Below are 15,078 nucleotides of genomic sequence, written 5' to 3' on the forward strand. Positions count from 1 at the left end.
CCCAAGCTCTCCTGGTGTCCCCCTCGAGATGGGGAGAGCCGATAGATTTTTGGGGTGATTCCTGCCTAAAACATCCTCCATCACCCGCCCCCGAGGTTCCCCCGTCACCCAACGCCCGCTGTCCCCTCCCAGGGCTGTGACATCCCGGCGGATATTGATTTCCCGGCAGGAAAAGTGATTTACGGGCTGTGCTCCGCTGGGGCGTGCTCCGATCCCCCTCCGAGCCCCGGGGACCCCACGCGTGTCGTGCCACCCCGCTGGCCGCCGGCTCGGTGCCAGATCCGGCACAGATCCTTGGATCGGGCCCCGGTAAATCCGAGGGTCGCGACGGGGACGGGCCCCGAGCCCCCAAGGACACGGCGGAGCCGCGCTCAGCTCTCCAAAGCGGCCGAAGCTTTTATTTCATCTACGTCCAGCGCTGCCAAAGCCTGCGGCCGGTGCCCGGCCGGGTGGGCGCAGCGGCCGCCGCCCCCCGGCCCCTCCCGGCCCCGGTGCCCGCCGAGCCAAGCGGGAGCCGGCCCGGAGCGGAGCCGAACCCGCTGCCGCCCTGTCCCTGCTGTGAGGGGGATCTGGGGGGCCCAGCGGCACCTCGCGGGGGTCGGGGTGAGGATGAGGAGGGCGGCGGCTCCGCGGCCCTTTAGCGCATGCAGCAGGCGCGTGGGGAAGCGAGAGCTGCGGGGCGCGGGGGACCAGCCCCGGCTCGGGGCGCAGGCTCCGCCGGGGCTCCCCAAACCCGAGTCCTCCCGCTGCCCCGAGCGCCGCCGAGAGCCGCGGGCCCGCTCCGCCGCCGCTCCGCGCCCCGGCGGGGGCCGCCCGCAGCTCCCGCGGGGCGCGGGGGGGACCGGAGCCGCCCGCGCTCACACGCGTTTGGGGAGCCCCGCGTCCGCCCCGGGCGGGTTTCCTCCGGCCTTTTTGAAGCAGTAGACGCCGAAGAGCTTGTACTTCTTGTCGGGGAAGCCGAGGTTGCGCACGCCGGGCTCGCGGCCGCCGCAGCGGGCGCGGGGGTTGACGATGGGGTAGCGGATGCTGCCGTCCGCCAGCCAGCCCGCCTCGCAGCGGTCCAGCAGCTGGATCTTCCAGGCCGCGTACAGCTGCCCCACCTTGGCCACGGCCGCGCCGTTGTTCTTGCACGCCTGCACGGCCTCCGGGTAGCTGAGCTTGCGGAAAGTCTTCAGGAAATAAACCTTGCCTGCAGCGGGGTGAAAGGAGCGGCTGAAGGGGAACCCGCCCGGCGGCGGGGAGGGGCGAGGGGAGCGCTCTGCAGCACCCCGGGGGGATTTGGGGGGATGGAGGGGATGGATGGGAGCGCCGTGGAGCCCCTCAGAAGGATTTGGGGAGGCGGGAGGAGTTGAAGGGTGGCAGCGCTGTGGAGCAGCCAATGTGATTTTGGGGCTGGAGGTGAGCGATGCCCTGCGGAGCATCCGAAACAGTTCCGTAAAGAAAAGAGGGTTTTCGCTAAAAAAAAAAAAAAATTAAAAATGTTTTTCTGAAAAGAGAAAAAAAGTTTTGGAGGAAAAAAGAACAGATTTTGGCTAAAGCCAAGAGGTTTTGGGTTAAAAAAAAAGGTTTTGGCCAAGAAAGGTTTTGCATTACAAAAGAAGAGGTTTTGGATTAAGAAATGGGTTTCAGCTAAAAAGAAGGGGGTTTGCGTTAAAAAAAGAGGTTTTGGCTAAGAAAGGTTAAAATAAAGGGGTTGGATTTACAACAAAATAGGTTTCGGCTAAAAACAAGAGGATTTGGGTTAAAAAATGAGGTTTTGGCTAAGAAAGGTTTTGGATTAATAACAAAGAGGTTTCGGCTAAAAACAAGAGGGTTTGGGTTAAAAAATGAGGTTTTGGCTACGAAAGGTTTTGGATTAAAAAAATAAGGTTTCGGCTAAAAACAAGAGGGTTTGGGTTAAAAAACGGTTAAGAAAGGAGAGGGGTTTGGCTAAAAAAAAAAGAGAGTTGGACTAAAACCCCCACATTTTCTGGGTGAATCGCAGTGTTCCAGCCCCACCAGCGCTGCGTTCCCCCTCCGCCCTCCCCCTGCCGCCCCCCCCCGCGGCGGCCGTGCCTCAGTTTCCCCGCACCGTTGAGGTTGGAGGTGAAGCAGAAGGCGTCGTAGCGCTCGCTCTCCTTGTGGCGGAAGCCGTAGGTGCGGAGCCCCACGGGCTCGTCCTTGCGGCCGCAGCGCTCGCGGGGCCGGGCGATGGGGTAGCGCACGGAGCCGTCCCGCAGCCAGCCCGCGTTGCACCAGTCCAGCCCCTCCTGCCAGGCGCGCTGCAGCTGCTCGTGCGAGGCCAGGATCCCGTCCTGCTGCCGGCACGCCTGCTGCGCCTCGCGGAAGTTCAGCGAGTAGCGGCCCAGGCGCGGGTGGTACGGGAAGATCACCCCTGCGGGAGAGGGCACGGCGCGGTGGGTGCGGGCGCGGGGTCGGCCGCAGCTTTGGGAGGATAGCGGGGGGTTCTGCTTGGGGGAACGGCCTGGGAAATCTCCTCTGCAAGGAGGTTTGGGAGTTCCTGGTTTGGGGACTGCAGGGAACCTCAGACTCCAGCAGATTCTGTTCTGGGATTTAGCAAAATGGTTGGGGGAACCGCCTGGGAAATCTCCTCTGCAAGGAGGTTTGGGAGTTCCAGGAGGTTTGGGAGTTCCAGGGTTTGGGACTGCTGGGAACCTCAGACTCCAGCAGATTCTGTTCTGGGATTTAGCAAAATGGGAATTCTGCTTGGGGGAATTGCCTGGGAAATCTCCTCTGCAAGGAGGTTTGGGAGTTCCAGGAGGTTTGGGAGTTCCTGGTTTGGGGACTGCAGGGAACCTCAGACTCAAGCAGATCTGCTCTGGGATTTGGGAAAATGGGAATTCTGCTTGGGGGAATCGCCTGGGAAATCCCGCTCAGCGTCCCTCTGCAAGGAGGTTTGGGAGTTCCAGGAGGTTTGGGAATTCCAGGTTTGGGAGTTCCAGGAGGTTTGGGAGTTCCTGGTTTTGGGACTGCAGGGAACCTCAGACTCAAGCAGTTTCTGTTCTGGGATTTGGGAAAATGGGATTTCTGGTTGGGGGAGCCGCCTGGGAAATCTCCTCTGCAAAGAGGTTTGGGAGTCCCAGGGTTTGGGACTGCAGGGAATCTCAGACTCCAGCAGATTCTGTTCTGGGATTTAGCAAAATGGGAATTCTGCTTGGGGGAATTGCCTGAGAAATCTCCTCTGCAAGGAGGTTTGGGAGTTCCTGGTTTGGGGACTGCAGGGAACCTCAGACTCCAGCAGATTCTGTTCTGGGATTTAGCAAAATGGTTGGGGGAACCGCCTGGGAAATCTCCTCTGCAAGGAGGTTTGGGAGTTCCAGGAGGTTTGGGAGTTCCAGGGTTTGGGACTGCAGGGAACCTCAGACTCAAGCAGATCTGCTCTGGGATTTGGGAAAATGGGAATTCTGCTTGGGGGAATCGCCTGGGAAATCCCGCTCAGCATCCCTCTGCAAGGAGGTTTGGGAGTTCCTGGTTTGGGGACTGCAGGGAACCTCAGACTCAAGCAGTTTCTGTTCTGGGATTTGGGAAAATGGGAATTCTGCTTGGGGGAATCGCCTGGGAAATCTCCTCTGCAAGGAGGTTTGGGAGTTCCAGGAGGTTTGGGAATTCCAGGAGGTTTGGGAGTTCCAGGAGGTTTGGGAGTTCCAGGGTTTGGGACTGCAGGGAACCTCAGACTCAAGCAGTTTCTGTTCTGGGATTTGGGAAAATGGGATTTCTGGTTGGGGGAGCCGCCTGGGAAATCTCCTCTGCAAGGAGGTTTGGGAGTTCCTGCCACCTCCTGAACCCCTAAAAAAAGGCTTTTTTTTCCTCTACCACCTCCTGACCCCCTAAAAAAGCGTTCCCCCCTCTGCCACAGCCCGTCCCCGGCGCTTTCCCCTCGCCACCGTCGCCCCACAACGAGCCGCCTCCGGAGCCCCGTAACAGCCCCACGGGCGCACGGGCCGCGCGAATCCCGGGACCGGCCGGCCGGGAACGGCCGCGGGCACCTTCGAGGTCCAGCTTGACGACGCCGGTGTCGTCCTCCAGCTCGTTGGTGACCTCGCACTCGTAGCGGCCGTAGTCCTGCAGGGTGACGTTGCGGATGATGAGCGACGCGTCGCCCGCGCCGTCCTCCTGCAGCTCCGTGCGGCCGCGGTAGGGCCCGAAGGCCCGGCGGGCCTTGCCCAGAGCCACGAACACGTCCACGAAGGTCATGGGCTCCGTCACTTTGGTCCACTTGAGGCGGATCTCGGCCGGGTCGTGCGCGGACACGTCGTAGTGGTAGCGGCAGGGCAGGATGATGGTGCCGCCGCGGTGGGTCACCACCTTGCCCGGCGCCGTCTGCACCACCACGGCGCCGCTGTCACCCTCTGCGGGACGGACGCGGTCACGGAGAGGCTCCCGAGTGGGGTGGGAGCGTGGGGATCCCCTCCTTGAGGGGCACGGAAGGGTGGGCATGTGGGGGATTGGCGTACTTCGGGGGGAATTCCTCTTTTGGGGACGAAGTAGGATCGGGATGTGAGAGCATCTTTGGGGCTGAATTCCCCTTTTTATGGGATAAAGGAGGATGGGCATGTGGGGACGCACTTTGGGGGAATTCCTCTTTTTTAGGGGTGAAGTAGGATCGGAATGTGAGAATATCTTTGGGGCTGAATTCCCCTTTTTATGGGGTACATGAGGATGGGCATGTGGGGACGCACTTTGGGGGAATTCCTCTTTTTTAGGGGTGAAGTAGGATCGGAATGTGAGAGCATCTTTGGGGCTGAATTCCCTTTTTTATGGGATAAAGGAGGATGGGGATGTGGGGACGCACTTTGGGGGAATTCCTCTTTTTTAGGGGTGAAGTAGGATCGGAATGTGACAGCATCTTTTGGGCTGAATTCCCCTCTGTATGGGGTAAAGGAGGATGGGCATGTGGGGACGCACTTTGGGGGAATTTCTCTTTTCTAAGGGTGAAGTAGGATCGGAATGTGAGAATATCTTTGGGGCTGAATTCCCCTTTTTATGGGGTAATGAGGATGGGGACGTGGGGACGCACTTTGGGGCTAAATTCCCCACTTTTAGGGGCAAAGCAGGATGGGGGCGTGCGGACACACTTCGGGTGCAATTCCCCTTTTCTGTGGGACTTTGCAAAGCCTAAGGAGAGCTCGGGATGACCCCAGGACGGTTCCCACGGGGCAGGGGGGACACGGGGGGCGCATCAGAGCCCCGGCCGTGCTCTGCCGGGCGTTACACCCAACAGCCCAAAGGCGGCCGGCGCTTCCCCCGACCCCAAACCCGTCCCGGTGCCGCCGGAGCCGACCCCACTCACCCATCACATGAACCACCTTCTTCCTGCCGCGGGCGCCGGGCAGCGCCTCGGGGGCGGCCAGGGCGGCGAGCAGCAGCAGCGCCGCGGGGGCGGCGGCCCAGGGGCTGCGGGGACGCATCTGGGGGGGACAGCAGCGCCCTGAGCCCCCCAAACCCCGCGGCCGAGCGGAGCCCCCGCTCTGCCCCCGCAGCGCCCAGCGGTGCCCGCACCCGCTGCCGCCCGCCCCGTGCCCGGGCGGGGGTCGGGCAGCGCTGCGCCCCCCGATCGCCCCCCAAGCCCCGCGGGGACCCCCGGCCGCGGCTCTGAGCTCGGCGTGCCCCGGGGCTTCCCGGCGGGATGAATATTCCGCGGCAGCCGCAGCGGGCCGGATCGCCCCAGTTATTTTTGGCACCTCTGGCAGCGGAACCGGTGGGCGCGGGGCGGGCGGCGGCGGCCCCGAGAGCCCCGAGCCCGGCCCGGGACAGCGCGGAGGGGCCGCGGGAGGCGCCTCCCCCTCCTCGGGGGGCTGCGAGGCTGAGCCCCGCTCGCGGGGCGCCCCAAATGCCAGCCTGGCTCTGGGTCTGCCCCCCCGATGGGGGCACGGGGGTCCCGGTGCCCGATCGCGGGCAGGAGGAGGGACGGCCCCTCCCGGTGGTCCCGGCGCCGTCCCGGGGGCAAAGGGAGCGGGGCAGCGCTGCCCGGGCCCTCGGGGTCCGCTCGAGAGGCACAGAAAGCGGGGCAGCCCCTCCGGGGGTCCCGGTGCCCGGTCCGGGGGCTGGGGGAGAGGCTGAACCCCTCCGGTGGTGCCGGTGCCAAGCCCGGGCTGAGGGCGAGCGGGGCAGCCCCGGTGCCCGGTCCGCGGGCGGACGGAGCGGGGCACCCCCCCCCCCCGGGGGTCCCGGTGCCCGGTGGGGGCAGGGGGCGCGGGAAACCCCCCCGGGCATCCCGGTGGCCGCCGCGGGGGCGGGAGGAGCGCGGCAGCCCCGCGGGGTCCCGGTGCCGCTCGGGGCAGCGGCTGCGGCGGTGGCGGCGCTCCGGGCCCGGTGCGGTGTTGCAGTGCGGGACACTGCGGCGGCAGCCCCGGGGCTGCGGGACTCCGGTGCCCGGGCGAGGACAGCGCGGCGCGGGGGGAGCCCCGCTCCTGCCGCCGCCGCCGCCCCGCAGGGGGAGACCCTCGCCTGCCGCGTCCCTCCCGGTCCCGGGGGTCCCGTCCCGGTGCCCGGCGGCCGCAGCCCCGCACTCACCGTGTGCCCGGTGCCGCCCGCGGGAGGGGCCCGCCGGTACCTCCGCCGGTACCTCCGCCGGTACCTCCGCCGGTACCTCCGCCGGTGCCGCCGCTGCGGTTCCGCGCAGGGAGCGACGCCGGGAGCTCGGCCCGGCCCTGCCCCGGTGCCGGCGCTGCGCAGGACCGGCGGCTCGCCAAGGTCACCGGCCCGCCCGGTGCGCCCCGGAGCCCCCCGGCACTGCCGGGACCCCGGGCCGGGAGCAGGCGGGGAAGCGCGCCCGGTAAATCCGCACCGCGGGCACCGCAAGGGCGGCTGCGCCCACCCAGCCCCAGCCCGGGCACCCACCCGGCGGGTGCCACCCCAGAGCCGCCGGTACCACCTCCCGCCCTGTGCCCACCCCCCAAAATCTCACCCCGCCCACCCGGGGCCGCCCCGGTGTCCCCGCCCGGCGCGGGGGTCCCGGCTGGGCACACACGGGCTCGGAGCGAACCTGGGCTCCTTTATTTTGTCACCGGCGTCCCCCCGGCGCTGCCGCCACCCCCGGGGGCTCCCAGCCCGGGCTGGGCACCGGGACGGGACCGGGACCGCCGGGGAGGGACCGCGGCGATGTCCCCGCGGCTGCTGCGGGACCGGGACAGCCCCGGGACACCCCCGGGACACCCCTGGGACACCGCGGGGACACCCCTGGGACACCGCGGGGACACCCCGGGGACATTCCCGGGACACCCCCGGGACATCACCGGGACACCCCCGCTACACCCCCGGGACACCCCCGGGACATCACCGGGACACCTGCGGGACATCCCCGGGACACCCCCGGGGACACACCTGGTCCCAGTGCTCGGAGCGGGGTGAGAGGCACCGGGTGGGATCCCCCGGGATGGGGACAGCGGCTCCGGGATGGGGACAGCGGCTCCGGGATGGGGACAGCGGCTCCGGGATGGGGACAGCGGCTCCGGGGGGACATCAGGAGCCCCGGGAGGTGCCAGCAGCCCTGGGGGACGTCAGGAGCTCCGGGATGGGGACAGCAGCCCCGGGATGGGGACAGCGGCTCCGGGATGGGGACAGCGGCTCCGGGATGGGGCCAGCAGCCCTGGGGGACGTCAGGAGCCTCGGGATGGGGACAGCAGCCCTGGGGGACATCAGGAGCCCCGGGAGGTGCCAGCAGCCCTGGGGGACATCAGGAGCCCCGGGATGGGGACAGCAGCCCCGGGAGGTGACATCAGGAGCCCCGGGGAGGTGCCAGCAGCCCCGGGAGGTGCCAGCTGCCCCGGGGGACATCGGGGACCCTCACTGGAGCTTTCTGGCAGCGGCGGCGGGCCGCAGGAAGAAGGCCGGGCAGCGCAGGCAGCGCAGCGCCAGGAGCTGCGGGGCCAGCGCGTAGAGCGCGTTGGAGAGCAGGAAAGTGCCGAGCGCCTCCTCGGGGGTCCGGTACGGGAACGGCGTGCGGGGGTGCAGCGAGGAGCCCAGGTGGGCGAACTGAGCCTGCGGACAGCGGCACGGCCGGGCCGTGGCAGGGCAGCGGCCCCAAGAGCTGCGAGCCCCCCGGGCCAAAGCGAGCGATGCCCCGGCCCCGAAATGTGCAGGAAGGCGGCCCCAAAGAGGGCAAAGCCCGGCCTCAAAGGGGACAAACCCCGGCCCTAGAGGGGACAAAGCCCTGGCCCTAGAGGGGAGAAAGCCCTGGCCCTAAAGGGGACAAAGCCCGGCCCTAAAGGTACAAAACCCCGGCCCTAGAGGGGACAAAGCCCCGGCCTCAAAGGGGACAAAACCCCGGCCCTAAAGGTACAAAACCCCGGCCCTAAAGGGGACAAAGCCCCGGCCCTAAAGGGGACAAAACCCCGGCCTCAAAGGGGACAAAGCCCGGCCCTAAAGGGGACAAAACCCCGGCCCTAAAGGTTCAAAACCCCGGCCCTAGAGGGGACAAAACCCCGGCCCTAAAGGGGACAAAACCCCGGCCCTAAAGGGGACAAAGCCCCGGCCCTAAAGGTACAAAACCCCGGCCCTAAAGGGGACAAAGCCCCGGCCTCAAAGGGGACAAAACCCCGGCCCTAAAGGTTCAAAACCCCGGCCCTAAAGGGGACAAAACCCCGGCCCTAAAGCGGACAAAAGCCCGGCCTCAAAGGGGACAAAGCCCGGCCCTAAAGGGGACAAACCCCCGGCCCTAGAGGGGACAAAGCCCCGGCCCTAAAGGTACAAAACCCCGGCCCTAAAGGTACAAAACCCCGGCCCTAAAGGGAACAAAGCCCCGGCCCTAGAGGGGACAAAACCCCGGCCCTAAAGAGGACAAAGCCCTGGCCCTAAAGGAACAAAACCCCGGCCCTAAAGGAACAAAACCCCGGCCCTAAAGGGAACAAAACCCCGGCCCTAAAGGTTCAAAACCCCGGCCCTAGAGGGGACAAAACCCCGGCCCTAAAGGTTCAAAACCCCGGCCCTAAAATGTGCAAAAACCCCAACCCCAAAGGGTTCAGAGCCTTGGACCTAAATGTGCAAAGCCCGGCCCTAAGAGGTGCAAGGTCCCAACCTCAGGGGGGTTTTGGCTCCAGCCCATCCTATCTATAGCCCAGCGTCTCTCTCCATCCTATTTCTGTGCCACGAATCCCGGGTTCGGGCCAAATCCACCGAGGCCGAGGCAATTATCTGCCAGCCCCGCTGCTCCACTTGCAACTGCAGCTGTGGCTCTGCCCCCAAAGCCGGGACCTGCACCCCAAACCCGGGATCTGCCCCCAAACCCGGGACCTGCACCCCAAAATCGGGATCTGCCCCCAAACCCGGGACCTGCACCCCAAACCCGGGATCTGCCCCCCAAAGCCGGGATCTGCCCCCAAACCCGGGGCCTGCACCCCAAAATCGGGATCTGCCCCCAAACCCGGGATTCCCCCCAAACCTGGGATTCCCCCCAAACCCAGGATCTGCCCCCAAACCCGGGATCTGCCCCCCAAACCCGGGATCTGCACCCCAAACCCGGGACCTGCACCCCAAACCCGGGACCTGCACCCCAAACCCGGGATCTGCCCCCCAAACCCGGGACCTGCACCCCAAACCCGGGATCTGCCCCCCAAACCCGGGATCTGCCCCCCAAACCCGGGATCTGCACCCCAAACCCGGGACCTGCACCCCAAACCCGGGACCTGCACCCCAAACCCGGGATCTGCCCCCCAAACCCGGGATTCCCCCCAAACCCGGGATTCCCCCCAAACCCGGGACCTGCACCCCAAACCCGGGATCTGCACCCCAAACCCGGGATCTGCCCCCAAACCCGGGATTCCCCCCAAACCTGGGATTCCCCCCAAACCCAGGATCTGCCCCCAAACCCGGGATCTGCCCCCCAAACCCGGGATCTGCACCCCAAACCCGGGACCTGCACCCCAAACCCGGGACCTGCACCCCAAACCCGGGATCTGCCCCCCAAACCCGGGATTCCCCCCAAACCCGGGATCTGAACCCCAAACCCCGGATTTGGGATTCCCCCCAATTCCCGGATTTGGGATTTTCCCCCAATCCCCGGATTTGGGATTCCCCCCAATCCCCGGATTTGGAATTTCCCCCCAGTGCCCCATGTTGGGATTTCCCCAATCCCCGATTTTGGGGTTTTCCCCCCAAATCCCGGCTCTCGGCCCCACCTGCGCCACGCCGCCCGCCACCAGCAGGCTCCAGTCGGGCAGCCAGGAGCAGCCGGGCAGCGCCAGCCCCAGGGCGGCCAGCAGCAGGAAGGGCAGCAGGTAGAAGAGGTAAATCAGCATCTGGGGAGGGCAGCAGGTTTGGGGTAAATCAACATCTGGGGAGGGCAGGAGGTGGAGGAGGTAAATCAGCATCTGGGGAGGGCAGGAGGTGGAAGAGGTAAATCAACATCTGGGGAGGGCAGGAGGTTTGGGGTAAATCAGCATCTGGGGAGGGCAGGAGGTTTGGGGTAAATCAACATCTGGGGAGGGCAGGAGGTTTGGGGTAAATCAACATCTGGGGAGGGCAGGAGGTTTGAGGTAAATCAACATCTGGGGAGGGCAGCAGGTTTGGGGTAAATCAACATCTGGGGAGCAGCCGCCGTCACCCCGCGGCTCGGGGGGCGCCGCGACCCCCGCCCCGCCCCCTCAGCCTCACCTGCACCTTGGGGTAACCCACGGGGTCGCGCAGGTAGGGCTCGTGCAGGTAGGTGTAGTCAAAGCAGGAATCGGCCGGGCAGTCCAGCACCACCTGGGGGGCACGGCTGGGCAGGGGAGCCTCCCCGGGACCCCAAAACCCGCCCCGGGACCCCAAAACCCGCCCCGGGACCCCAAAACCCGCCCCGGGACCCCAAAACCCGCCCTGGGACACCAACATCCTCCCTGGGACACCAAAACACTCCCCGGGACCCCAAAACCCGCCCTGGGACACCAAAACCCGCCCTGGGACACCAAAACACTCCCCGGGACCCCAAAACCCGCCCTGGGACACCAAAACCCGCCCTGGGACACCAAAACCTTCCCCGGGACCCCAAAACCCGCCCCGGGAGCCCAAAACCCGCCCCGGGACACCAAAACCCGCCCCGGGACACCAAAACCCGCCCCGGGACCCCAAAACCCGCCCTGGGACCCTCAAGACCCTCCAGAACAACTCCAGGAGCCTCCAAGACCCTCCAGGGCCACCCCGAGGCCCCCAGGACCATCTCGAGACTCCCCCAGGACCCCCAAAAGCCCCGCCAAGAGCCCCCGAGGCCAGTCAGGGTCACCCCAAGCCCTTCCAGGACCCCCCAAGCCCTTCCAGGACCCCCCAAGCCCTTCCAGGACCCCCCCAGCCCCCCAGGACCCCCCCAGCCCCCCAGAACCCCCCCGAGCCCCCCAGGACTCCCCCAGGACCCCCGAGCCCCCCGGGCCTCACCATCCCCCTGAAGAAGGTGAAGGCGGCGGTGAGGATGAGGATGAGGATGAGGAGCAGGTCCAGGGGCCGGCGGTGGAGGGGTTTGCGCTGCTCCTCCTCAATCTGCGAGAGGCACTTCGGGGTTTTTGGGGTCCGCACGCTCCCCCCGGCCCCCCCAAATCCCCGCTCCGGCCTCACCTCGGCGGGGCTGAGGCTCGGCGGCGCCCGCGGCTGCTGGAAGAGCCGGAGGCCGGTCCAGGCGAGGAGGAGGAGGTAGGGCAGGTTGAGGAGGAAGGCCGGGCTCAGCTCGGAGCTGTACTTCCCTGCGGGACGGGGCGCGGGTGGGCGCGGGGCCTTCCTCCCGCTCCCCCTCGTCCTCCTCCCGCCGCTCCCCGCGCCCGGTACCGATCAGGCTGCCCAGCAGGAAAACCACGGCGCTCATCAGCAGCGAGCCCAGCCAGAAGAGCCCCAGCGGCCGGCAGCGCTTCCTGCGGGACACGGAGCCCCTCCTCGGAATTCGGGATTTCCAACCCGAGCCCCTCCTCGGAATTCGGGATTATCCAACCCGAGCCCCTCCTCGGAATTCGGGATTTCGAACCCGAGCCCCTCCTCGGAATTCGGGATTTTGAACCTGAGCCCCTCCTCGGAATTCGGGATTATCCAGCCCGAGCCCCTCCTCGCAATTCGGGATTATCCAGCCCGAGCCCCTCCTCGGAATTCGGGATTATCCAACCCGAGCCCCTCCTCGGAATTCGGGATTATCCAACCCGAGCCCCTCCTCGGAATTCGGGATTATCCAGCCCGAGCCCCTCCTCGGAATTCGGGATTATCCAACCCGAGCCCCTCCTCGGAATTCGGGATTTCCAGCCCGAGCCCCTCCTCGGAATTCGGGATTATCCAACCCGAGCCCCTCCTCGGAATTCGGGATTATCCAGCCCGAGCCCCTCCTCGGAATTCGGGATTATCCAGCCCGAGCCCCTCCTCGGAATTCGGGATTATCCAACCCGAGCCCCTCCTCGGAATTCGGGATTTCCAACCCGAGCCCCTCCTCGGAATTCGGGATTTACATCCCTGATCCCTGAGCCCTCTCCTCAAAATGATTCAGGATTATCCAACACCCTCCCCAGGAAATTCGGGATTCCCGCCCCTCAGGAATTTCGGGATTCCCGCCCCTCAGGAATTTCGGGGTTTCCCCGCGCACCTGCGCCCCGCGGCCCCGGCCAGCGCCAGGCCCAGCCCGCAGTGAACGGTACCGGCCCAGTAGCAGCTGAGGAGCCCGTGAGCCGTGCGCAGGTGGGGATCGCCCTGCGGGACACCGGGAGGGACCGGTCACACCGGGAGGGGACCGGGTCACACCGGGAGGGACCGGTCACACCGGGAGGGCACCGGGGGGGGAGCGGGTCACACCGGGGGGGACACCGGGTCACACCGGGGCTGGGGACACCGGGAGGGAGCACCCGGTCCCACCGGGAGGGGACACCCGGTCCCACCGGGGGGAACACCGGGGGGGACAGCCGGTCCCACCGGGGGGACAGCCGGTCCCACCGGGGGGACAGCCGGTCCCCGGGGGTCGGGCGCCGGAGCCGGGGCTGCGCGGGCAGGGCGGCACCTCCCGCACGTAGAGCTCCGTGATGCCCGAGATGATCCCGTCCTCCTCCAGCGCGATCAGCAAATCCACGGCCGACACGCAGGAGAACAGCGCGAACACTGCGGGGAGCAGGGGGGCTCCGTGCGGGGTCCCCAAATCCCGAATCCCGCATTCCTGCTCCGTGCGGGGTCCCAAAATCCCGAATCCCGCATCCTGCTCCGTGCGGGGTCCCCAGAGTCCCGCATCCCGCATTCCTGCTCCGTGCGGGGTCCCAAAATCCCGAATCCCGCATTCCTGCTCCGTGCGGGGTCCCAGAATCCCGAATCCCGCATTCCTGCTCCATGTCAGGTACTCCAGAATCCCACATCCCGCATTCCTGCTCCGTGAGGGGTCCCAAAATCCCGAATCCCGAATCCCAAATCCCCGCTCTGTGTGAATCCCGATTCCCCTCAGATCCCAAACCCCCGCTCTGTGTGAATCCCAATTCCCCTCACATCCCAAATTCCCGCTGTGTGTGAATCCCAATTCCCTTCACATCCCAAATTCCCGCTCCGTGCGGGTCCCGATTCCCCTCAGATCCCAAATTCCCGCTCCGTGTGAATCCCAATTCCCTTCACATCCCGATTCCCCTCAGATCCCAAACCCCCGCTCCGTGCGGGTCCCAATTCCCCTCAGATCCCAAATTCCCGCTCTGTGTGAATCCGATTCCCCTCACATCCCAATTCTCCTCACATCCCGATTCCCCTCAGATCCCAATTCCCCTCACATCCCAATTCCCCTCAGATCCCAAATTCCCGCTCCGTGTGAGTCCCAATTCCCCTCAGATCCCAAATTCCCTCTCTGTGTGAATCCCAATTCCCCTCAGATCCCAAACCCCCGCTCGTGCGGGTCCCACGGCTCCTCCCAAACCCCAAATCCCGCAGCCCCAGCTGTCCGCAGCCCCGGCCCGGCGCTCACCGCAGAACAGCGGGTCCTGCACGAGGCCGATGCTGCCGGTGAGGATGAGGAGGGACACGAGGCCGAGGAGCAGCAGGAGCAGCGCCGGGGCCGGGGGGCTGCGGGACCGACCGGGGCTGCAGCACCGGCCCGGCCCCGCCGGGCTTTGGGGTCAGGGTCCCGACCCCGCTGGGGTCTCTCCCGTTCCCGGGGGTCTCTCCCGGTCCCCATTCCCCGGTCCCGGGGGTCTCTCCCGTTCCCGGGGGTCTCTCCCGGTCCCGGGGGTCTCTCCCGTTCCCGGGGGTCTCTCCCCATTCCCGGGGGTCTCTCCCGGTCCCACTCCCCGGTCCCGGGGTCTCTCCCCGTTCCCGGGGGTCTCTCCCCATTCCCGGGGGTCTCTCCCGTTCCCGGGGGTCTCTCCCCATTCCCGGGGGTCTCTCCGGGTCCCACTCCCCGGTCCCGGGGTCTCTCCCCGTTCCCGGGGGTCTCTCCCCATTCCCGGGGGTCTCTCCCGTTCCCGGGGGTCTCTCCCCAGTCCCGGGGTCTCTCCCGGTCCCGGGGTCTCTCTGGTCCCCATTCCCCGTTCCCGGGGGTCTCTCCCCATTCCCGGGGGTCTCTCCCGGTCCCACTCCCCGGTCCCGGGGTCTCTCCCCGTTCCCGGGGGTCTCTCCCCATTCCCGGGGGTCTCTCCCCGTTCCCGGGGGTCTCTCCCCATTCCCGGGGGTCTCTCCCCAGTCCCGGGGTCTCTCCCGGTCCCGGGGTCTCTCTGGTCCCCATTCCCCGTTCCCGGGGGTCTCTCCCCATTCCCGGGGGTCTCTCCCCATTCCCGGGGGTCTCTCCGGTCCCCACTCCCCATTCCCGGGGTCTCTCCCGTTCCCGGGGGTCTCTCCCGGTCCCGGGGGTCTCTCCGGTCCCCATTCCCCGTTCCCGGGGTCTCTCCCCGTTTCCGGGGTCTCTCCCCATTCCCCGGGGTCTCTCCCCATTCCCGGGGTCTCTCCGGTCCCCACTCACTCCAGGCAGGTGACAGCGCTGACACCGAAGGCCACCGGGAGGGCGAGCAGGGGGGCGGCCAGGGCGGCCGGGCCCGCCGGGAGCTGCATCCCGGCCCCGCCGCCAGCACCGGAACCGCGGACTTCGCCCCGGGACCGGCCCGGGCAGCGCCCTTAAAGCCACAGAGGCACCGCGAGGGCGGCGGGGCACGGCGGGGACGGGACAGGGACACGGGAGGG

General features: G+C 66.7%; 2 protein-coding genes across 2 annotated transcripts; both read right to left on the reverse strand.

Annotated features, from left to right (window-relative positions):
- Positions 1–857: 857 nt before the first annotated feature.
- Positions 858–5,408, reverse strand: HAPLN4 (hyaluronan and proteoglycan link protein 4). The gene is made up of 4 exons (XM_077788745.1): positions 5,291–5,408; positions 3,987–4,349; positions 2,072–2,374; positions 858–1,189 (listed from the first exon to the last, which is right to left on the reverse strand). Exons 1-4 carry the CDS (start codon positions 5,406–5,408, stop codon positions 858–860), a joined length of 1,116 nt encoding a protein of 371 aa, XP_077644871.1.
- Positions 5,409–7,785: 2,377 nt separating this feature from the next.
- LOC110478342 (transmembrane 6 superfamily member 2) lies at positions 7,786–14,958 on the reverse strand. The gene is made up of 10 exons (XM_077788746.1): positions 14,861–14,958; positions 13,871–13,968; positions 12,935–13,032; positions 12,527–12,630; positions 11,731–11,813; positions 11,524–11,648; positions 11,347–11,448; positions 10,591–10,683; positions 10,116–10,235; positions 7,786–7,980 (listed from the first exon to the last, which is right to left on the reverse strand). The coding sequence occupies exons 1-10, from the start codon at positions 14,947–14,949 to the stop codon at positions 7,786–7,788; spliced, it is 1,107 nt and encodes a 368-aa protein (XP_077644872.1). The 5' UTR covers positions 14,950–14,958.
- Positions 14,959–15,078: the final 120 nt, after the last annotated feature.

The sequence above is a fragment of the Lonchura striata genome, chromosome 28 (assembly GCF_046129695.1).
Source record: "Lonchura striata isolate bLonStr1 chromosome 28, bLonStr1.mat, whole genome shotgun sequence".
NCBI lineage: Eukaryota > Metazoa > Chordata > Aves > Passeriformes > Estrildidae > Lonchura > Lonchura striata.

Bases quoted from the DNA above. Each gene is read 5' to 3' on its own strand.
- HAPLN4 (XM_077788745.1), bottom strand. From the start codon at position 5,408: ATGCGTCCCCGCAGCCCCTGGGCCGCCGCCCCCGCGGCGCTGCTGCTG. The intron at 2,375-3,986 runs GTGCCCGCGGCC...CCTCTCCCGCAG, and splicing joins CGTCAAGCTGGACCTCGAAG to GGGTGATCTTCCCGTACCAC. The intron at 1,190-2,071 runs GTGCGGGGAAAC...ACCCCGCTGCAG, and splicing joins CTTCACCTCCAACCTCAACG to GCAAGGTTTATTTCCTGAAG.
- LOC110478342 (XM_077788746.1), bottom strand. From the start codon at position 14,949: ATGCAGCTCCCGGCGGGCCCGGCCGCCCTGGCCGCCCCCCTGCTCGCC. The intron at 12,631-12,934 runs GTGCCGCCCTGC...GGTGTCCCGCAG, and splicing joins CGGAGCTCTACGTGCGGGAG to GGCGATCCCCACCTGCGCAC. The intron at 10,236-10,590 runs GTGAGGCTGAGG...TGCCCTCCCCAG, and splicing joins TGGGTTACCCCAAGGTGCAG to ATGCTGATTTACCTCTTCTA.